This window comes from Taudactylus pleione, unplaced genomic scaffold (assembly GCF_031769625.1).
Source record: "Taudactylus pleione unplaced genomic scaffold, aTauple2 ptg000063l, whole genome shotgun sequence".
NCBI lineage: Eukaryota > Metazoa > Chordata > Amphibia > Anura > Myobatrachidae > Taudactylus > Taudactylus pleione.
The window spans coordinates 1,841,882-1,865,650 of NW_028284465.1; the positions used below are offsets into that span (position 1 = coordinate 1,841,882).

The following is a 23,769-nucleotide window of genomic DNA, read 5'->3' on the forward strand; positions in this document are numbered from 1 at the left end:
CAGTGATGCAGGCCGGCATTTCCAGGATAAAAATTGTATACATCTGCAGATGTCAGGAGTAAAACTCATTGGGGCTTATTCAGAGATGCCTGTGAGTCCTTTCTTTTGACATATCCTGCAATTTCTTACACTGCACACACCCCGCACCTGAGCACACACAACCACAAGCATCTATAGGACTGGTGTAATTGTGCACTAATATGGAAGACAACTACTTCCACATGCAGATGGATAGGGACAGTGTAGCCATATACATGCATACACTAGTGTATGGGCAAAGATCCATATTTATTTCCATGGATGCAATGGGACTGACATGCATGTAACTCCAAATCAGCCCTGAATACTCATGCTGTAATGCTTCAGTTTTCCCTCATGTCCAGAAATTTAGTCTTATGAGTTATTAATCATTGGGGTATTGTAATTCATCATACACAAAATATATTACAATTCACAGTTTGATCCCATTAATTCAATTGTTGTACGGACCTCTCTAAAGTCTTTGAGTGATTGTCTCAACTGTAGCCCCGGCTTCGGGATTACGACCTCTGCAAATGAGCCAGAAGTTGGATCCATGTTGTAGAATAACAAAGAACCGGTTCCTTAGCCTGGCTGTTACATAGATCAGGAAAACAGATTGTAGCATTGAAAAAAAGTTCAAAATAATAGTTATTTCTTCACCGTCAAGTGATCCCGGATAGAAATATGTAGAAACAATGGTGACAAAGTAAAAGGCGTAGTTAAACAATGAAAAAGCTGAAAACTTTATGGTCTTGTAATAGGCGTCCAGTTGTCCTGTTACAGTCCGGCCACCTCTCATCCTGTTCATGTGATGACACAGAGAGGAAATTAGAAGGACTGATGATATGAGGAACATGAGAAATGGCACGGTTTCCCACAGTAAGGACATAAACATGTCTATAGCAATTATTTCCTCTATATATGTTGTATTAAATAAATTCTCAGGGATTTCTATGAAATCAGTTAAATTAATTATTGAAAAGTAACAAATGGACAACAGGACAGAAGTAAAAATCAGATGGACGACCCTCTGTAATATAATTGTCTTTAGACGTAGGAAGAAAACATTGGGGAAGTTACAAATCTTTAGACTGAAGACCGCAGCCAGGAGGTTTGATAACCAGTTGCTGGCATTGAAGGAAATTGAAAAAATACAGTTAACAATCATCTCATATATTATATGATCTTTTATAATGAAACTATAATAAAAGATGTTATGCAAACCGGCAGATTGATAGAGCATCCTTGTGACCCCGATGGAGGTGATAATCTGGTCAGTTGCAGTCACTGGTCTTCCTTTCATCCAGGCAGTGACATTTACAGCAACTATAAATATATGTATCATTATTCCTGCTATACAGGTAATTCCTGCTCCAACAGCAAAACTCAGATTCTGCAGTATGTAATTTTCCTCCGTTGAGCTATTCATGTCTTCAGTGATAGAAGTGATCTCTCTTAATGAAGGACAATACAGGTGATTGCTGAGTTACAGGATGGCCTATTTATTTCACTGTATAATGCAAATTATAATGCAAAACACTGCAGCTGTTCATGTTTATACAAATACTGTGCGGAAGCTGTGTGTGCATTCTGCTAAGTGTCCCTCTAAGGATGTTTATATAAGGTACCAGAAAAACATAATATGCTACATTAAGCAAAAACATTTTATAAGCACCATAGATATACAGGTTTAAGATTAATGCCGGCCATACACGGTGCGATAGCATCATGCAAGGTGACAGGGGATCCGACGTCCGACATATCAGGCGGTCCCCACACCCACTGCAATCAGGTGGCCGACCGCCCGATATGCCGGCTCCCCCCTGCCTCAACTGTATAGCGCTGTATGGGATCGCGCATTGCATGCCCTGATTGACTGGTTTTGCATTACAATCAGGAGATGTGATGTATGACCCCACAGGAACGAGCTTGTGCCGACAGCAGGCCCATACATGGTGTGATGTAGCAGCCAAATCTCACCAATCAGTCAGATCGGCAGCTTTATCACATCGTATATGGGCTGCTTTAAAATTAAAGTTAGAATTATCTGTATGTATCTACTATATACTGATTTAGTTATAACTATGAAAAGAAATACAAATGTGTACTCTTATGTTTTATTGCTCAAGTTACTTGACTTGAATATACTGCAGCGAGGAGTGGGGAGGTGCAGTGAGACCTGACAGTATCCATAGCATGCAATACACAGCTTCACCAATGGGTGGCCACTACTCCACTGATTAAAGCTACTGTATAGCAGTGACATCACAAGGTGGATGTGGGCCACACTGGGGGTCACCCTTCAAGGGGGTGACACCAAAAGCTGCACACTCCTGCCCACACCCCCCTGCATATATTGCCACCACCACACTAATGTGGCTGCCTGCATCCGCCAGTCTGCTCCAAACTACTGGGTCAAGACATAGAGATAGAGAGGGGGGCCCATGGAGTAATGGGCCAAATGCGGCCAGGATCCCAGTGCATGCCATCAGTGAACATCTGTGGAGCTGGGCAGCAGCTGTCACTGCCACTGACTGTAGCTATACTTCCTGGTGGCTGGACCCTCCCCCAGACCAGTCACCTTACCTTGAGCTCAGAGCAGCCAAGAGCAGTACATGCCTGAGCTGAGCTCTGTTATTTTCATTTATTGTTATATTTTATTTATATGGGGCCACAAATGTTCCACAGCACCTTACATAGTACATACTGTTCTTCCCTTCCAGTGGCTCCGCTGCTCTGACTCAGGCCCTGATTCAGAGCTGGATGCTCTGACAGAGCGCTCGCTTTTAATCAGGGCCATCCCTCTTAGTTTTTAGAGCGGCCTCCTGGCCGCTCACATAGCTGTGGGTGACCACCCACAGCTATAGCGAGCAGCCAAAAAGAAGACCATCACGATCATTGGGCTTGCGACGAGACCCTTGTGGTAGGGTCTCGTTTCCGCAAGCCCTGGAGTGCTTTTGGCTCTATCCCCCGGCACACCCACCAAAGGGGGTGTGCTGTCACTCACCATCGACAGCACGCCCACTGTGGTGCAAGACCCATAGCAATGGCTTGGCCATCGTTATTCGGGTCTCGCACATGCAGACAAAGGAGCTGCCTCCATCGTGCGCATGCGCTCTTGGCCAACATCGATCCACTTGTGAGTGCTCAGCGCTCACGAGTGGGTCTGAATTATGCCCTCAGTCTTTACCCTTGCAGCAGGCTTCAGTAAGGGCACAGACAGAGACAGACTGAGGTAAGGGGGGGGGCACAGAACAAGAGAGGGGAATGTCTATGTGTGTGGGGGGTTCACTCACTGAGAGGAATGTGTGTGGGGGAGGGGGGCTCATTGACAGAGAAGAATGTGTGGGGGAGCTCAATGAGTGGAATGTGTGTGTGGAGCTCAATGACTAAGAGGAATGTGTGTGTGTGGAGGTGCTTACTGACAGAGGGGAATTTATGTGAAGGTGTTTACTGACAGAGGGGAATGTGTGTGTGGGGAGGGGGGCTCACTCATGGAGGAGAGTGTGTATGTGTGAAGGGGTTAACTGACAGAGGGGAAATTGTGTGTGTGTGTGTGTGTGTGTGGGGGGGGCTCACTGACAGAGGGGAATGTGTGTGTGTGTGTGTGTGTGTGTGTGTGTGTGAGGGGGGGTCACTGAAAGTGGTGAATGAGTGTGGGGAGGGGGCTCACTCACTGAGGGGTGTGTAATGTGTGAAGATCACAGAGAGAAAGCAAAGAATGTGTCTGCATGTGGGGGGGTTCAATGACACACAAATGGCACAAAGGAGAATGTGGGGTCATCACTAAGAGAAAGAGAAGTGTGGGTGGGGGATTGCAGCTACCTGATACAATACAGTTTTTTTTAATTGAGCATAGGCGCACAAGAAGTCATGATATCACACATGCTGCACCACTGACAGAGGGTCCAGCCATAGCGTGAAAAGGAGCAGCCAGAAAACATAATTGTCTGTGGGCTGTAAAGGGCTGGTTGTGAGTGCTGCCTAGAGAGACCGAAGGGGTGCTGGCTGGGGAGACAGAAGGGCTGCTGGCTGAGGAGATGCCACAAGCTGAATTTGCAGAGACACAGTGAGTGGAGGGCCCTGCCTATAATGTCAGTCATGGGCTCCAAAATTTCTGATGGCAGCCCCGCACTTTGGTTCAAATTTTTTTTTTATTTAGAAGGGGGAGGGAGTTTGACCATGCGTTACAGCTCTGGGTGACACCAGCCCAAGTGAACGACTCAGCTGTACAGTGCTGAATAATATAGTGGTGGATGGATATGGCACTACAGAATACTATAGTTCAGTAAGCTCTGACAGGTGGGCAAATCACATACTGTACTGTAAACAGTCTCTGTTTATACTGTGGCAGGTTATTTTATGAAAGACTGCTATGCAATTACTTGTGCTGTGTACAATGTTCTGCAAGGGCCTAGCAGCAATTTCTGCAGTGATGTGCATCAGTCACACAATGCTGACATGCTTTACAAATAAACAATGGGATTGAGGAGCACTCTTTGAAATCACCACTGAACTACAAGTTTCAGGACAAGAAAAAGGTTTGTTTAGATTAAAAGCTGCTTGTACAGCAGCAGTGCAACTACAGTATGTGTCAATGTTCAGTATGTGTGCAGCTTGCCCTACAGAAAATCATACTGTGAATATACAGTACAGAAATATTAGAAGGTTTTTTTTGACAACCAAGTGGAGCTACAAGTCCCAGCACAAAAAGCCCATTACTGTATGTGATATTGAAGGTGCGACATTATAATAAATGTGCAACATTAGAGCATCTGGTATAGAGCAGCAATGATCAGTGTGTTTGCGTGCATGTGGCTTGATGCACTACTGTATACACCATCATATGGTGAATATACAAGTCATACACAACAGGTGTGTTGCATCCTCCAAGTAGCCATCACCTTGAGTATGATCCCCATTAAAGCCACAGACTTTTGTAATAACTATTATTTTGTCTATAGTAAATATTTTTTGTAAATTATTTGTCAATTTAACCTTTGCTAACATACTGTATCTGCATATTGTCCAGCATGCGCAGATGGTGAAAATCTTGTATCTATGAACTAAGAAAATATGAAAGAGAAGTAAGATAAATGACACAAGATATGGGGAAGATAAATGAGACAAGCTATGCTGACTAAGGACCCTTATGCCTATCAGACAGTTTCTCATACCCGAAACCTAAGGAAGAAGATCTCATACCCGAAACAGCTGGGGGATTCCATAATCATATTCCTCATTAGGTAGTCAATAGTCTAAATGGTGGATCAGAGGTTTATTGACAAAAGGGTTAAACAAATTATGAATGGAGCTGAATTATTGTTTAGGATATATTGGTGTTATATGCTTTATTTAGAAATGTAGTTAACTTTTTTTAATTGTGGTAAATGTCAAGTCATATTTGATATTAACCAATATGTACACAGTTATTTATCATTGGTGTTATATTGATACTTAGAGGGCACACACGGAGAAGCAGGACTGTATCATAGTATTCAACATTGTGGACTAATATTGGGGAGTCCTTCACTTTAATAAATGACAGTTTTCAGCCCTTCTATGGACTTCAGGAAGTCCCCACGTGCCAGCACTGAAGAGGGCATATGTGCCCAGAGTAAGACAAATCAAGTCCTTTACACTGGACTATTTAAAGAGAAGCACCAAGGGAGAGAGTCTCTAATGTACCTGTCAACCAAGGAAACCACTGGCCCCAGAGTCCTGGCTTGTCACTGGTAGAATATAACAAGTGGTGCAGAAGACTGGCCTAAGAGGGACTAAAGAGTGCAGCTGTGTCCCACTCTGCAGTGGCAGTTTCACAGAGGTGCCAGCCTTTGTAGACCTGTGTGAGGAAGTACTAAGGTAACAGTGGACAGCCTATTTAGTGAAGGATCCAAAACCAGTAACAAGAGAGATTGGTTGTCAGCAGACAGCCTCAGTGGCAGTACTTTAGACTGATGAAGTGGTTATCAGGAGAAGAAGCCAGACAATCCTAAAAGAGATTCTGACTGTGGTAACTGAGTTGTGCTAGATGCAGTACCTGTCATTGATGAGATTAAACCAAGACATCGCAGCTAGATTTTAACAGAGTGGTGGAGGGAGAGAATACAGTAGCAGTGATTACCTGCAGTCAGAAAGCTGTGATGTGAAGCCAGCAGCTAATGTCCTGTGTGACAGAGAGCAGGAAATTGTACTGATGTGCTGAGTGGGCTGGAAAGAAAAAAATTTCCTACATACAAACAAAAAAAAATAGGGAGCACTGCCAGTGGCGAATATAATAATTTAATAAATATAAATTATAAACATGAATCACATTTAAAATCGTGCTCTAGATAGAGCATATATATAACAGTATGACATGAGATACAGACTAGTGAAAACTAAAAATTAGGTAAAAGGTAGCAAGTTTGCATTAAAAAATATAACAATATATATTTTTGTATCCACAACAACAATTTAAATAGATTTAATGACCTCACTAGTAAGTGTTAAAAGAAAATCTGTTGAATAATAGTGCTCCTTATAGGACCTGGTAGTGTTAGAATGCTGCTGCCGAAAAAGAAGAAAATGCAAAAACTTCAGAAGCATAAATATTAAGAAGAAAATTTGGCTGCACTAAACAACACTAATATAGGATATAATACATTTATTAAGTAATAAAAAGGTTGTATAGTATATAGATATGTAGTTACACAAATAGAAATCAATTAAAACATATAAAATGCATATGGTATGTTCGGAAAAAAATTTAAAACAATTGCAATCCTTGTTATATAGGGCAGCACGGGGGCACAAATCACAAATCACTAAAGTAGTATGCAATAAGGGAAAATTTGCTCCCAAGCGCTCCTAATGGGAATCACTCATCTAAGGGTACATTTGTAATATTGACTATATATATCCACATAAAATGTCTCGTAATACATAAAGAGATGGATTCATACACATGCAAGGGGCAGGATCACCTTAACCCTATATACAAAGAGTCACTCCACTATCACTATACATCTTGATGAAAACCTGTGGAGCAGGTTGAAATGCGTTGGTGACTTGCTGTATGGTGATTACAACTGTATACCCAGACTGGGAAAGTAAAGCTCTGTAGAGGGAGCATATTAATGCCCCAATATGTCTAACAGTGTGCCTTTCCCAAAAGGTTTTTAATGGCTCGCATCCATTTGCACATTTTACTATATCTTAAATAAATGTTGAAGGTTTTACACTATGTTGGTACCCCTCTTTTTGTTTTGCATGAGCTGACATTGAGAACTCTCCATACATAAGAAGTGACCCAGTGCAAAGGAGAAATACTAGAGGATTTGGAGCAACTAATGGACATATATCGCATCAGCATTTGTATTATGCAACATTGTGACTATTTTCTCATCTAGACTGTGTTCATACATAAGACGCAACATTGCTGCATAAAACGCAATATTGCACATCTGGATTTTGCGGTTGGTGGTAAATGCTAAATTAGTACACACAAATTTCTCATCTAGACTGTGTTGATACATAAGACGCAACATTGCTGCATAAAACACAATATTGCACACTGGGACTTAGCGGTTGGTGGTAAACACTATATTAGTACACACAATGCAACTTTGTGAGTAACTCATACTGGGGACTAGCATCTGCATGCTAAATTGCCACATACTGCGCAATAACATGACCGTTGTATACTAAGACTTGGTATCCATATGTGACATTGTGATTTGTCTATAACTGCATTTCATGTGGATATATATGCAATATTGTGTATGAAAAAGTGATTTCACTATATTTCACCCTTAAACGAGTAATCAGGAGCGCTTGGGAGCAAATTTTCTTTTATTGGATATGGTATATGACAGTACAATTGTTGATTGAAGTATTAGTAAATGTGTTATATAGGTTTAAGAAAAACAGAATAAAGACAGAATAAAAAGCAGAATAAAAAACAAAATAAAATTCCCTGTGAGGAATAATTCAATTCTTTCTGGCTGTATATTATGAAAGCCTTAAGTTTGGAGGTTATTTCCATTGAAATAATGGTGTTTAATAACACCGGATTTGCGGCGGCTCAGTCGCAAAAGTTTTCTTTAGCTTGTCAGCATTGCTCAATGCTTTTGTGTGTGTTTAACACCTTCCTAAGGAGCCCTGACAAAGGTGTTAAACACACAGAAATGTGTTTAGCAAACTCCAAAAAGAACTGTGGCAGCTCACTACAGCAACAACGCTACCTTAATCTTGGCTCCTCTGCCAGAGAAAAGCAGCAATCCCCACTGTACTAACCAAATAGACAGCCAGAGCACTAATAGAACCAGCCAAACTACATTGCCGACATCAGAATTTGGTGCCCTCCAATGGGAGCTCCCGTTGTGAGACCAACCTGGAGTCTCAGTGGGGCGATATTCACCTTTACAAAGCAGCCGAGGAAACCCAACTAACGAGGAGTTACACGGCACACTCAGCGGGAACACCAGGTTCCATTGTCCAAGATTGATCCACAGTTCAGTACAGAACACCGCCCAACAAGGGATCAGTGTACAGACACTGCGGCCTCGAGAACCTAAGTGGGTGAGCTCATTCCAATTTTTTACAAACTCTATATTCTATGCTGACAAGCTAAAGAAAACTATTATAGCCACTGAGCCGCTGCAAATCCGGTGTTATTAAACACCATTATTTAGACGGACATAACTTTCAATCTTAAGGTTTTCATAATATACAGCCGGAAATAACTGAATTTTTCCTCACAGAGAATATTATTTTGTTTTTTATTCTGCTTTTTATTCTGTCTTTATTCTGTTTTTCTTAAACCTATATAACACATTTACTAATACTTCAGTCAATAATTGTACTCTCTTTATTAAGTGATCCATAATAATAAACACCAAAAACTTGGTGCTGAGGGATCTCCGGATGACAATAATATGTGTCAATCTTGATGCACTCAGTCATGATTATTCCAAATCTGACCAGATCCGGTAAGCCAGCAGATAAAAACCAGGAATCTGCTGCAGGTACTGTATAAACTGAATTTCAGCCCCCTTAATGGGATAAGGGGGGATTCAGATGGTATATGGGCAACAACTTTGTACCGCTGATGGTAATAATCAGAAGTCCTTACCACAGTGTACCTCCTGTGCATAGAAGAAAATGACAGCCAACTTTTCCTGCAATGATCCTGCCAGGGTAGGATAGATAGCGTTGTGTGTGAAACCACGTCCTATGAAGTTTAGCACAGATCCATGCTGTTGTGTTTTCCAGCAATGGACGGCAAATGGAGATAGTGGGATGGAGGAGTTAGCGGTGTACAGAGCAGCGCACTGTATAAAAAACACATGTCCATAGAGCTTTCGTGCCTGTGCTGTAAGCAGCAAAGTGATAGTCATGGATGGATAACAATAATAAGAAGCAGGCAACAATATTGCATTGCAACATAAAATAGAGTCCACTGGTCAGGGAGTTAGGCTCCAACCTAATGAATTTCTCAACCAAAAGGACACTGGCTGTTCCCTCAGAGGTAATGAGCCTCTCCTCACAAAATGTCCAAAATATCCCTTGGATAATTTGTATAATTGGGTGCACTTGTTAGAAGCACTTGAGGAACATTATAGCTGTAACTAGAAATCCAACTTAATATAGAGACACTCAAGTAAATTCAGTAAATATGATATAACATACAGAATATAACAAAACCATACTACTAAAAAAACAAATCTAATTATTATAAATAAAATATGTAGAATAAATAAAAAATGAATATGAAATCTATATAAAAAAATCTATATTAACAATCTATATAATGTAATCTAAAGCTTCAAACAACTAATAACAATAACATAATCCTAATAATAAGGTATCTAAAAGGATATAGGACAAGACATATATGATGATGATAATAAATATAAGAAATAATAAGAAATAATAATCATCAAGGTAAAAATAAATAAAATAATAATAATAATACATACTACAACTACAAATGCATAAATGAATGTATGAGTACAACTTTGGACCTCTAAATTCAAAAATAGAAGTGTAATACAAAAAATGAGATTATTGGATTAACTCAATAGAAAAGGAGGCATACTGTATGTAAAAAATGGGAAAAAAAGTCTATCTTCTATCAAGTCCCTATTCGCCCTTTTTTCCTTTGTTATATACTGTATGCATCCTTTTCTTTTGAGTTAATCCAAGAATGTGAATTTTTTATATTAAACTTCTGTTTTTCAACGTAGAGGTCCAAAGTTGTACTAGTACATTCTTTTATGCGATTGTAATTGTCATTTGTATTACTATTTTTTTTTTACCTTGCTGATTATCATTTTTTATAATAATATATACTTTATTATTAGGATTATGTTAGTGTTATTTGTATGAAGCTTTAGATTACATTATATAGATTTTTTTATATAGATTGTTTTATATAGATTTTCATATTAATTTTTTATTTATTCTATTTTTTTTTATTTAAACTTATTAGATTTGTTTTTGTAGTACTATGGTCTTGTTCTATTCTGTATGTTATATCTTATTTTCTGAATTTACTTGAGTGTCTCTATATTAAGTTGGATTTCTAGCTACAGCTATAACATTCCTCAAAAAAAATACATACATATATATATATATATATATATATATATATATATAGATAGATACAGTATATTGTTATATTTTTTTTATGCAAACTTGCTACCTATTATCTGATTTTTAGTTTTTACTGGTCTGTTTCTCATGTCATTCTGTTATATATATGCTCTATTTAGAGCATGATTTTAAATGTGTTTCATGTTTATGTGTATATTTATTAAATTATTGTATTCTCAACTGGCAGTGCTCCCATTTTTTCTTGTTTGTATCCATTTAAGGAGTCAACCTTTCCTTTTTTTGAGCTGCAACAGTGTGAGTTCACTAAATCCAGATTTTGACAGAAGCGCTTATCTCTTATTCTCCCTTTTGCTCTATTTCGACTCCCACATACAAGCAGTCTTTATCGGTACAGGCAGATATTAAAGGAATTAAATTTTAGTAAAGAAAAAATAAATAAAAAAAGCACCAGAATGTAGGCTGCACCCTTTGATATCATAAGGGGCAAATTCTCCACAAACTAATTAATAATATATTTGGATGCAGTGTACACAGATTGTCCATTACCCAGATAGACCTGTCACCATCCTCCTATCACATAGACTATAGACTTTGAAAAGAAAATAGACATTTGTGATTTTTTAAACTACTACTATTTAAACTAAGGTCTTGTATGATAAAAAAGGGAGAACTGAGTTTACAGTATGTCACATGTTCTTTATTCTGTATATGAGTAAAGGAAAAATATCTTTGTCACTCTGCCCTTACCCTAAGCAAGACTGAACATTCTACATCTACTGAAGACAAAAGTAAAGAGCATAGCCCTTTCTTATTGAACCTGGACAGTTGCTGAGCTAAAGCTGCTAGTGAAAGTAACAGCCACAGTTATTTTATCACACCAGAACTTGTAGTCTACTGCCTTAAAGAGATAGCATCACTACCGGATAACCCATAAGCTTAGACAAGATCAAATTGTCACTGAAGCAAAAGGGAGCTATTAACCTGAATCAAGGATTGTCTTTAGATGCTTCGAATATCTCATTAAAGTTAACTGAATCCTGGTTTTAAGAGAGCCTAATGTGCACCACCAACAGATTTGCCACAAAGACCTAAAAGTTAAATTTATAAAGTGTAATATTATATTCTGTGTGAAGCACATTTGAGTGACTGTGGTGATAGTGCAATAGTTACCAGTTTTGGGGTTTAACTTGTTTAGTAAAACATCAGCACTGAGTTAAGCTCAGGAAATGTAAAGGTATCCCATAAAACAAAATAATTATTTGTGTTGCCCTGGTTAGACTTAGTTTTGCTCCTTTGAAAATACTAGGTCACTCTATGATTAACTTTCCAACTATTCTAGAGGGGACAACCTTCCCTAGTGCTGTTAAAAAAAATGTTGTAACAATTAGTAGAACTATCTAAAGCTGGTATGTTTTAACTCTTCATCTAACTACTGTAATACGACATTTATTCATTATGTAGCAAGGCTGTTAAACAATACTTCATTCCCATTTGTGAAGAGGTCTGATTCTGAAACCCATAAAGGAAAAGTGATCCTTAATAATAAAAGTATCTTACCTTTAAAATTGTTGTAAATTTATCTGTCCAATTACTGCAACTAAGAAGGTCCAGGACAGAGAAAACCCCAAAGGTAAAAAGCTTCATAATAGAAAACTAGATACTTATCTGTCTTATTCAATCCATTACTACTTAGTCACACTTACGGTGCATTAGGGCTTTCCTAAGTATGCCCATTAGCTACTACCAATACTTGGGCAAATGCACTGATAATATAAGGGTGCGTACACCTTAGACAGGGGATTTAGTAACTCAGGGTCTCTATACACAAAACACAAAAAGCTAAATATCTCTAAAAAAAGTTTTTTTACATCTTACCTTCCAAATTATTTGACATCAGACAGGCCAGGAACTTCTTTATTGCCCTATAAGGGAGTTTCTTAACACCATCCTAACTTTCTCTTACTTTTATACCTTATTCCCTAAACATGGATATTTCTTGTATCCTGCACATTTTGTCATCCTCTATATTAACCTCAATTGGCTGGTCCTGCAGCAGCTCATATGCAAATGACAATTAATATAAATAGATCAGCTTCTTATAAATAATCAGATGTGGTCTTATTATCCCATAACATAAGAATGTTTAATTTACCAACTCTGCGATGTAGTTGTGGAAATACATTTTAATTCATCTGTTACTTTAGCATGTTGCTGAAGGGTAGTATCTGCACGTCCCTCACTGGCACTGCCCAATGCTCTTTATGGGGAGTTTTCTTTGCTTCCTTCAACAAGAGTTAGACATCAACTTTGTATTTCTTTCTCCAGACCAAAGTCCCCAGTATAAATGTGGCTTATAAAACCCACAAGATAATTCAGGTGCATGGGTCTTTCTATTAGAAGTTTTACATTCTGTTCTGCCAAATGTTGTTTAGGCTGATTACTGAGTTCTGTGTTTAGTGTTCACTTTCTTATTCACTCATATGATTATTTATAACTTATTTACATGCATTACAAGATCATATTATACACTGAAATCCAAATCGCTGACTCCAACCAGGACATCTGGGTATCGATCATATGGTGGAACCAGTCTCCTCTGGGCAATAGTGTCTTCAGGCTTATGGATCAGTTGTCTGCATAATTACTGTAAGGTTGGGACAGGAGGATCATACAGGAGCCATGTACATAACTGCAGAATACAAATAGACATCTGATTGATTCATTGTTCAAATGGCATTTATATATGTACTGTGATAAGTTGGCAGTAATTTGTACATCCTTGTTGCCATATATGCTGCATTGTTATAAATCCCTATTTGTTCTTTCTAATTAAATATCTGCTTTGGTTTCTTTTTCCAGACTGAAGAGCCATGTATAATGTAGAATGTGGATTTTGCCAGATCTTTACATGAATCTGTTGCTGGTGAGCACTGTCCTGCCAAATGTTACTTGAGTATGATTACTGAGATCTTTGCTTGTGTTCATTTTTGTTTTTTCAAGTCTTATATCTATGGTATAGTTACATGTACATATTATTATACAATAAAATCCACTGTCAGCTGAATATTTATTCCCACTTACTGACAAGCAACATGAATTACCTCCCATTATGGTCATTGTACATGGGGCATATTGCAGAACTAATATCATGTAGACAGTAGGATCTCATGTAGCATTTATGCAGTGATAGATCTTCAGGCCTATGGAGCAACTGACCAGGGAACTTACTGTACAGAATGTAGGATAAACCACAAGTCATGGGCGCAAATGCTGAATATAAACTGAAATATTGTCAGTGCAGATAAATGGGAGATTTGTGGCATATCCATGAAAACAACTAAAATAACTAATTGATATATATTTGATATAGTTGTTAATTATGGTGTATGCACTGTAGGTTAGTAGGTGTTTTCCCTGACTTAGAGATTTCTATGGAAGCCATGTAGTGTATTTAGCACATGTGACTTGGATAGTTTAAGGGTAGACAGATAATTACTTTGTAAACTAATACAAGTTTACATCATTGTATACAAAAGATGGGTCTATATTTCCAGATTATAAATTCAACACACACCTGTGCCTAGGGAGCAGACAGATTAGGGTATACACCTGATTAAAAAGATGTATTGCCCACCACACAAACAAGCAAAAAATCAAAAAGACTCTGCGCTGTTGTATACCCTTATAAATGCATTTATACCAAACTATTTAGATTAACACTCCAGTACACATAAGATATATACTAGTAAAATCAATCTCTATTTAATTGAATTAACACAGCTCACACATATATATTAAATAATACAAACAATAATAGAATATATATATATATATATATATATATATATATATACAGGTTGAGTTTCCCATATCCAAAATGCTTGGGACCAGGGGTATTTTGGATATCAGAATATTCTGTATTTTGGAATAATTGCATAAAATTGAATAATAAAATGAATTATGTTGGCAATAGGACTCAAATCTAAACACAGAATGCTTTTATGTTTTATATACACCTTATACACTTTAGAATTCCTCCTACACTGCGCTGGAATTAAATCGGAGTGCTGCTTATGTAAAAATATAATAATATATGTAATACTGCCTACTATAATGTTGTTAGAATTGTGAATACCCACAATATGCAAGTGACACTGCTGACTCCATAAATTAATAAAGACTGTTTGCTTGCACATGGTAGACTTTAGAGTTCCATCTATACTGTGCTGAAATTAAATCGGAGCGCTGCTGGCCATACATAATATTATTAATGTGGAATGTATGCAGCCATATTAGTAGTTGAAGTCTAGATTCGAACATATGGGAAGCCGTGGAGTGTACCTATTCGTCGCCCTCGGCCGTAGATTCCATCATATAGGACAGTGCTGCTGAAAAACCACACCACTAAATTTGTGGATTAAAGGTTATATGATGCTAACGACTATATATGTCAGAAATTATAAGATTAATGTTATGCAGCAGTAATTTATTAACTACAATTACATCTAACAGCTGTGATTCCGCAGTGTCCAATATAGGCAACGCTACTTAACTATTTATGTCAGATTCATTTTTGGTATAAGTCCTTAACTTGAGAATATACTATTCCATGTCATATGGTTATCAATAAACTCTGGTCTTTGATCTAAGTAGCAAGTGAAATGCTGTTCCACATGTAGAATATTATGTTTCTAATGGTGTTAGAAGATACTTATGTAACACTTTGGAATAAATCACAGCTTCATGATCAGGTGAAACTGAAATATTATGTGGGATACAGCGGAAAATTTATAAATTTCACTTAAGAAGGGGAATTACTTATATTAAGGTTATGTGATAAAAGTTGGATGTTTTAGAAGAGATGGTTGATGAACTTTAAATAGGACATCTATAAGGAGTGTTAATATAAAATTATTTGTGGAATAAGATACTCTGGTTATTAATACCTACCTTATATATAACAATACTAGGCTAAATATTTCTTCTTCTTTTCTCTGGTGAATATGCAGATAGTAGTAGATGAATTCAAGACACACACAACATAGGTTATTCTCGATATTTTAATCACATATTTTCTTGTACACATTTATTTTAATTCGCCTTAATAAAAGTTATATTTTAACTTTTGAACCAGGTTCTCTTTCTGTACCTTGTATAATCAGTTACATAATCTGTGTGCCCATAATGAGAATACTTTTTCTGCTTTTGATCTATATCTGATTGTTTTTATTTCAGATGTGGGCATCATTCCAGAGCATTGGAGAAAGTCCAGGAGTCTGAGGGAGCAGCAGAAGAACCCAGCACTGCCCTGGACATACTGTATGACATAGTGGTCTCCTTATGTACTGGATAGTGTATTATTATACAGTAATAATAACTGACGCTGTTGATGATCTATAGCAGTGCACCCCTAACAGTGCATGTTTTCTATCTCCTAGTTGCATTTATTACTGGCTGACACATGTTAAAAGATACACAGGTGGTGCTAATTATTACATTTGTCATACTGAGAAGAACATGCAGCACAAGTGAAATTCTATTATATTGCCATATCTATTCTGGTCATGGTGTGGGCTGGGGAAGGGGGTTTCCTGGCAACCAGAACCCCCCCTGCGTTTGCCTATGGTGTATATATATATATATATATATATATATATATATCTCGCCAGTTAAGGAAACAATAAAAATCACTGTGGTATAAATTAGAATCTATGGTCTCTGTATGAATTCATCAACACTTAAGAACATAATGATGTCCTTAATGATTTTTCTGAAATCGTGTGTACAAGTCCGGAATATTATGCAGGTAAGATAGACAGAGTACCAGTAACTTGGTAACATCAGGCAAAAATATTGTGTAAAATTGTATCACTTTTACCTCCTCCTGAAGAGATTACTAAGCTGCACATATCAAAGTCAGCTTCCAAATAACTGTGAATACCGATACATGTAGTCTGCACTGAGGGCCTGATTCAGACCCGGTTGCAAGCGCTGTGAGCTCGCAACAGGGTCAATGGTGGGCCAGTGCACATGTGCCTGACGGAGCCAGCTCCATCGTGCGCATGCGCGAGACACGGATAGCGACGGGCACTCCGTCGCTCCAGTTCTCGCAACAAAGGGGGCGAGCTGTCAATGTCGAGTGACAGCTCGCCCACTTTGGTGGGTGGGCCGGTGGAGTGGCTGCCCAAACGGAGGCGTTCCCATGTGAACGCCTACCATTTGGGGCCGGCCTCACTGACATCACGAGTGATGTCAGTGGGAGAGATTTCAGCTCTGTTAGAGCCGAAATCTCTCTGGGGCTTGCGGCAACGAAACCCTACCACAAGGGTCTCATCGCAAGCCCAATGGTCGTGATGGTCTTGACCATCGCAACCATCTTCTTGGCTGCTCGCTATAGCTGTGGGTGGTTACCCACAGCTAAGTGAGTGGCCAGGAGGCCGCTCTAAAAAGCAGAAGGCCGGCCCTGATTCAGAGCGAGCGCTCTGTCAGAGCGTCCAGCTCTGAATCATGGCCTGAGACCAGACCTCAGTGCAGTACTACTGTACATCTAACTGTCAAGATAATAACCACACAGCCACTCGGTATGTGTGTGGCAGGGTTCGGCTTAGTAATCCTCTTATTGATGTAGACTGCCGTGGCTGTCAGGTATGCCGCCGATGTCCTCCAAAGTGTTAGCGGGCAGTAATCTCCCTTAGAAGACTCTGGCTAATGCAGTGCAGGTACTTGAAACCGTCGGATCACAGTCATATACCGCGGTTGTACAGAAATCTCCCAGACACTGAGTGATTAGCGCTGTCATCTATTCCCAATGGACACAATAAACACAGTTCACCACAGTGATGCAGTTGGGCATATCCAGGTTAATAATTATATACATCTGCAGATGTCAGGAGTAAGACACAACGGGTCTTATTCAGAGATGCCTGCGAGTCCATTATGCTGACATACCCTGCAATTTCTTACACTGCACACACCCCGCAGCTGAGCGCACACAACCACAAGCATCTATAGGACTGGTGTAATTGTGCACTAATATGGAAGACAACTACTTCCACAAGCAGATGGATAGGGACAGTGTAGCCATATACATGCATACACTAGTGTATGGGCAAAGTGTGCACTAATACAGATTATTATTATTATTATTATTATTATTATTATCATTTATTTATATGGCGCCACAAGTGTTCCACAGAGCCTTACAAAGTACATAGACAAAAAAGTAACCATTGACTTACAATACAATACAATACAGGACATGGATAAACATAGCTATATTAGTGACATTAACGCCCACATAAGCAGCCAAGTGTTAGTTGCCCTAGTAGCTAGTAAGAGATAAATTAAATTACAGTAGGGAGAAGCACAAGAGGGTAGAGGGCCCTGCTCGAAAGAGCTTACATTCTTTAAGGGAGGGGAAGAAAAACAGGAGTGACACAGAATGGGGTGGGCCAGGAGAAAGGAAGATGTAGCAGCAAGTTAGGATGAGAGCTGGAAGGCTTTAATGAAGTAGTGGGTCTTAAGAGCTCATTTGAAAGATGATAGAGAGGTGCAGAGTCTGATAGGGAGAGGGAGGGAGTTCCAAAGGTGAGGAGAAGCACGGGCAAAGTCTTGGAGGCAGGAGTGGGAGGAAGTAATCAATTGGCATGAAAGGCGGCGTGTATTAAGTGAACGAAGAGGGCGGACAGAAGAGTGAAATGAGATCAGAGATGTAAATGGGAGAGGAATGGGTGAGGGCTTTGTAAGTGAGTGTAAGAGCCTTGAATTGGGTTCTGAAAGGGAATGGGAGCCAGTGGAGGGCTTGCAAAAGAGGGGAGGCAGATGTAGAGCATTTAGAGAGGAAGATGAGCCGAGCAGCAGCATTGAGCACAGACTGGAGAGGAGAGAGATGGGATTTGGGGAGGCCAGCTAGGAGAAGGTTACAGTAGTCCAGTCTGGACATGACCAGTGAATGTACAAGGGTTTTAGTAGCATCCTGGGTGAGAAAGGGTCTGATCTTGGAAATATTCTTGAGATGGAAATGACAGGACTGTGAGAGGTTCTGAATGTGTGGTTTAAAGGAGAGGGAAGAGTCCAGGATGACTCCAAGACAACGCACTTTGGGGCTAGATGAGATAGTAATGCCATCAATTGATAAAGAAATAGTGGGACAAGATGTTATGTGGGAGGGTGGGAAGACTATCAGCTCAGTCTTAGACATATTAAGTTTGAGAAATTGCTGGGACATCCATTAGAGATACGAGTCAGTAGAGAAGGGGAAAGGTCAGGTGAGGAAAGGTAGATCTGAGTATCATCAGCATAGAGATGATAATGGAGGTCAAAAGAGCTGATGAGTTTACCTAGAGAAGACGTATAGAGAGAGAATAGGAGAGGTCCAAGAACAGAACCTTGGGGAACACCTGCTGTAAGAGGCTGTGGGGGGGAGGAGTCGCCATGAGAGGAAACAGAGAATAATGGTCAGAGAGGTAGGAGGACAGCCAGGAGAGAGCAGTGTCACGTAGACCAAGGGAGTGAAGTATATGCAGCAGTAGAGGGTGGTCCACAGTGTCAAAAGCAGCAGAGAGATCAAGGAGAATGAGCAGTGAGTAGTGGCCCTTGGATTTGGCAGCAAGGAGGTCATTGCTGACTTTTGTGAGGGCAGTTTCAGTGGAGTGGAGAGAATGGAAGCCAGACTGAAAAGGGTCAAGGAGGGAGTGAGAGGAAAGAAATGTGGTGAGGCGGTTGTAAACAATACGCTCAAGGAGTTTGGAGGCAGAAGGGAGGAGAGAGATTGGACGGTAGTTAGAGAGAATGTTAGGATCAAGGTTAGGTTTTTTAAGAATGGGGGAAACACGGGCATGCTTGAATGCAGAAGGAACAGTGCCAGATGAGAGGGAGAGATTAAGGAGGTGGGCAAGATGGGAGCAGGCAGAAGGAGAGAGATAGCGGAGGAGGTGGGAGGGGATAAGGTCGAGGGGAGAGGTGGAAGGGGGGGAGGACTGGATAAGGGCCTTAACTTCCTCTCCAGTCACAGGGGAGAAGGATGTCAGAGTCTGTAAAATGGATGGGGAGGGGTGATCTGGGAAAGGAGGAAGTGGAGAGCTGGGGGACTGGTTGGATATGATGTCCTGACGTATGGAATCAATTTTAGATGTGAAATAGGTAGCAAAGTCAGTGGCAGAGAGCAAGGAGGGGAGACGAGGAGGGGGTGGGCAGAGGAGGGAGTTGAAGGTGGAAAAGAGATGCTGGGGATTTGATGACAGGGAGGAGATGAGATTCTTGAAATATGACTGTTTAGAGAGGGAAAGGGCAGCACTGTAGGATGACAGCATGAATTTGAAATGGAGAAAATCTGCCTGAGAGCGTGATCTTCTCCACTGTCTCTCAGTGGTTCGTGAACATTTTTGCAGGTATCTGGTGCATTTGAAATGCCAGGGTTGAGGTGTGAATTTGCGAGGGTGAGTAGTGATCGCCGGAGCAATAGAGTCAAGAGCAGAAGTAAGGGAGGCATTGTATAGGGAAGCAGCTTGTTCAGCGCAGGAGAAAGAGAGGATAGGGGAGAGAAGTGAGTCAAGTAGGGAAGAAAAGAAAGCAGTGTCGATGGCTTCAATGTTACGCTTAGTGATGGTGGCTTTCGGAGGTAGTGGAGGGGAAGGAAAGAGGGATAGGTTAAAAGAGAGGAGGTGATGGTCAGAGAGGGGGAATGGGGAATTGGAGTAAGCAGAAATATCACAACGGTGAGTGAATACGAGATCAAGCAAATGCCCACTCGCATGGGAGGGTGAGGAGGTCCATTGGGAGAGTCCAAATGAGGAAGTGAGGGTGAGTAGTTTGGAGGCAGCAGATTCTGTGGGGATATCAATAGGAATATTGAAGTCACCAAGGATATTAGAGGGAAGGTCTGAGGAGAGAAAGTGAGTGAGTCAAGAAGCAAAGTTGTCAAGGAACTTGGAGGGAGGGCCAGGGGGACGGTAGATGACAGCTACTCTGAGGTGTACTGGTTGGAAGAGGCGTATAGCATGAACTTCAAATGTGGAGAATGTAAGGGATGGTTTTGATGGTATATGTTGGTATGAGTAACCAGGGGATAGAAGGACCCCAACACCACCACCGTGGCGACCCACAGGCCTGGGGGTGTGGGAGACAGTGAGGCCCCCATAAGAGAGACCTGCAGGAGAACTGGTGTCAGAGGGTAAAATCCAGGTTTCAGTAATGGCCAGGAGATTCAGGGAGTTGGAGATGAAAAGTTCATGGGTGGGGGCCAGTTTGTTACAGACTGATCTGGCATTCCAGAGGGCACAGAATAGAGTGACAGAGTTGATAGGAGAGATGTGAATGAGATTATCAGGGTTGCAATAGCATGGAGATGAGAATACTTTGGGAGACCGAGATGAATAGAGTGTAGGGATCATGCGTGCTCCTGTGCTAGGAGGGGACCATGTAGGAAGTGGGCAGGGAGGGAAGTTAAGGAGACGTGAATGAAAGTGGGGTGAAGTGACAGAGAGATAAGTAAGGGAGGAAAGATTACCAGTGGGGTAGTAGGATCCATGGGGGGTATAATAGAAAGAAAATGGAGTAATGGGAGAGGAGGGGGAGGAAGGCAGAGAGAGAAGGGGAGATAGGAGGAGGTGGAGGAGGCCAGGGGGAAAGGATAGAGGTGGAGTCAGAGGGCAGAACAAAAGATTAGTTAGAAACTGAGTGAAGGGAGGAGAAAACATGGTCATGGCAAGGATGAGGTAAAGTGTCAACACAACAAAAATATATTATAGAGTTTAGAAAAAGTGGAGATAAGATGGGCGCAGAATTTGAATATTAGAGTAGAGAGTAGCAGTAGCTAGATCATGTAAGACTAGACCAAAGTGCTAATGTAAAAAGACATTATTACAGAGTTAAGCTGATATTAACAGTATTCAGTAAGATTATCTGTTAAGCACAGAGGCAGCACAAATAGTAACAAGTGCTGGCTAGAGTTTTTGTAGCAACCAGAGTTCAGTGTTGAAAGTCCAGGTTATGCAGTCAGCAGGAATTTGTAGCAGTGAGATTTTAAAATCACCTTTGTTGATGGTTTATCTCCAAATCTAGATTAGGTTTTTAGAAGTGCAGATCGGTTGTTTCCCTTCTGTTCCACTTCGGTTCAACGCTGGTGTAACGCCAGTATTAATCTTAAAATGCACTTTTGAATAGTCCACTTCTGAATGGGGCAATTCCAGCCAGGCTATACGGATGACAGCTACTTCCACAAGTAGATGTATAGGGGGTGGCGTAGCCATATACACGCAAACAACATGATTTATGGGCAAAGATCCATATTTATTTCTATGGATGCAATACATCTGACTTGCATGTAACTCTGAATCATCCCTGAAATACTTGTATTATAAAGCATCAGTTTTCCCTCAAGTCCAGATATTTAGTCTAATGAGTTCTTGATCAGTGGGGTATTGTAATTCATCATACATAAAATATATAACAATTCACAGTTTGATCATATTAATTCATTCGTTGTATGGACCTCTCTAAACTCTTTGAGTGACTGTCTCAACCGGACCCCCGGCTTCTGGATTACGGCCTCTGCAAATGAGCCAGCAGTTGGTTCTATGTTGGAGAATAACAAAGAACCAGTTCCTTAGCCTGGCTGTTACATAGATCAGGAAAACAGATTGTAGAGTTGAAAAAAAGTTAAAAATAAAAGTTAATTCTTCATCATCAAGTGATCCCGGATAGAAGTACGTAGTAGCAATGGTAACAAAATAAAAGGCACAGCTAAACAATGAACAAGTTGAGAACTTTATGGTCTTGTAATAGGCGTCCAGTTGTCCTGTTACAGTCCAGTCACCTTTCATTCTGTTCATGTGAAGACACAGAGAGAAAATAAGAAGGACTGATGACATGAGGAATATGAGAAATGGCACGGTATCCCACATAAAGGACATATATATATGTATATAGCAATTATTGTCTCTATATATGTTGTGTTAGATGCATTCTTAGGGATTTCTATAAAAATTGTTAAATTCATTATTGAAAAGTAACAAATGGACAACAGGACAGAAACAATAATCAGATGGACAACCCTCTGTAATATAATAGTCTTCAGACGCAGGAAGAAAACATTGTGGAAGTTGCAGATCTGCAGACAGAAGACAACAGCCAGAAGGTTTGATAACCAGTTGCTGGCGCAGAACGAAATTGCAAAAATACAGTCAACAATCATCTCATATATTATATGATATTTTATAATGAAACTATAATAAATGAGGTCATGCAGACAGGCAGATTGATAGAGCATCCTTGTGATCCCGAGGGAGGTGATAATCTGGTCAGTCACGGTCACTGGTCTTCCTTTCATCCAGTCAGTGACATTCACAGCAACTATAAATATATGTATCATTATTCCTGCTATATAGGTAATTCCTGCTCCAACAGCAAAACTCAGATGTTCCAAATTGTAATTTTCCTCTATTGAGCTATTCATGTCTCCAGCGATAGAAGTGATCTCTCTGTTGAGTTACAGGATGGTCTATTTATTTCACTGTATAATGCAAATTATAATGCAAAACACTGCATGATTATACAAATACTGTATAGAAGAATTGTGTGCATTTTGCTAAGTGCCCTTCTTAGCATGTTATTATAAGGTACCAGAAAAACATAATATGTTACATTAAGCAAATACATTTTATAAGCACCATATATATATACAGGTTTAAGATTAAAGCCGGCCATACACGGTGCGATAGCATTGTGCAAGGTGACAGGGGATCCGACGTCCGACATATTGGGCGGTCCCCACACCCAGTGCAATCAGGTGGGCGACCGCCCGATATGCCAGTTCCCCCCTGCCTCAACTGCATAGCGCTGTATGGGATCGCACATCGCATCCCCTTATTGACTGGTTTTGCATTTCAATCAGGAGATGTGATGTATGACCCCAGGGGAGCACACTTGGGCCGACATCAGGCCCATACATGGTGCGATGTAATAGCCAAATCACACCAATTAGTCGGATCGGCTGCTTTATCATACGATGTACGGACCGCTTTAAACTTACAGTTAGAATTATCTGTATGTATCTACTGTATACTGATTTAGTTATAACTATGAAAAGAAATACAGATGTGTCCTCTTATGTTGTTGCTCAATTCGCGTGACATGAAAAAACCGCAGCGA

The 23,769-nt window shown here is 40.1% G+C and overlaps 1 protein-coding gene across 1 annotated transcript; it reads right to left on the reverse strand.

The window, feature by feature from the left end:
• Positions 1-493: 493 nt before the first annotated feature.
• On the reverse strand, positions 494-23,074 carry LOC148534842 (taste receptor type 2 member 50-like). Its single transcript, XM_088465701.1, has 3 exons — positions 22,870-23,074; positions 13,529-13,628; positions 494-1,148 (listed from the first exon to the last, which is right to left on the reverse strand). Exons 1-3 carry the CDS (start codon positions 23,072-23,074, stop codon positions 494-496), a joined length of 960 nt encoding a protein of 319 aa, XP_088321827.1.
• Between the last annotated feature and the right edge of the window lie 695 nt (positions 23,075-23,769).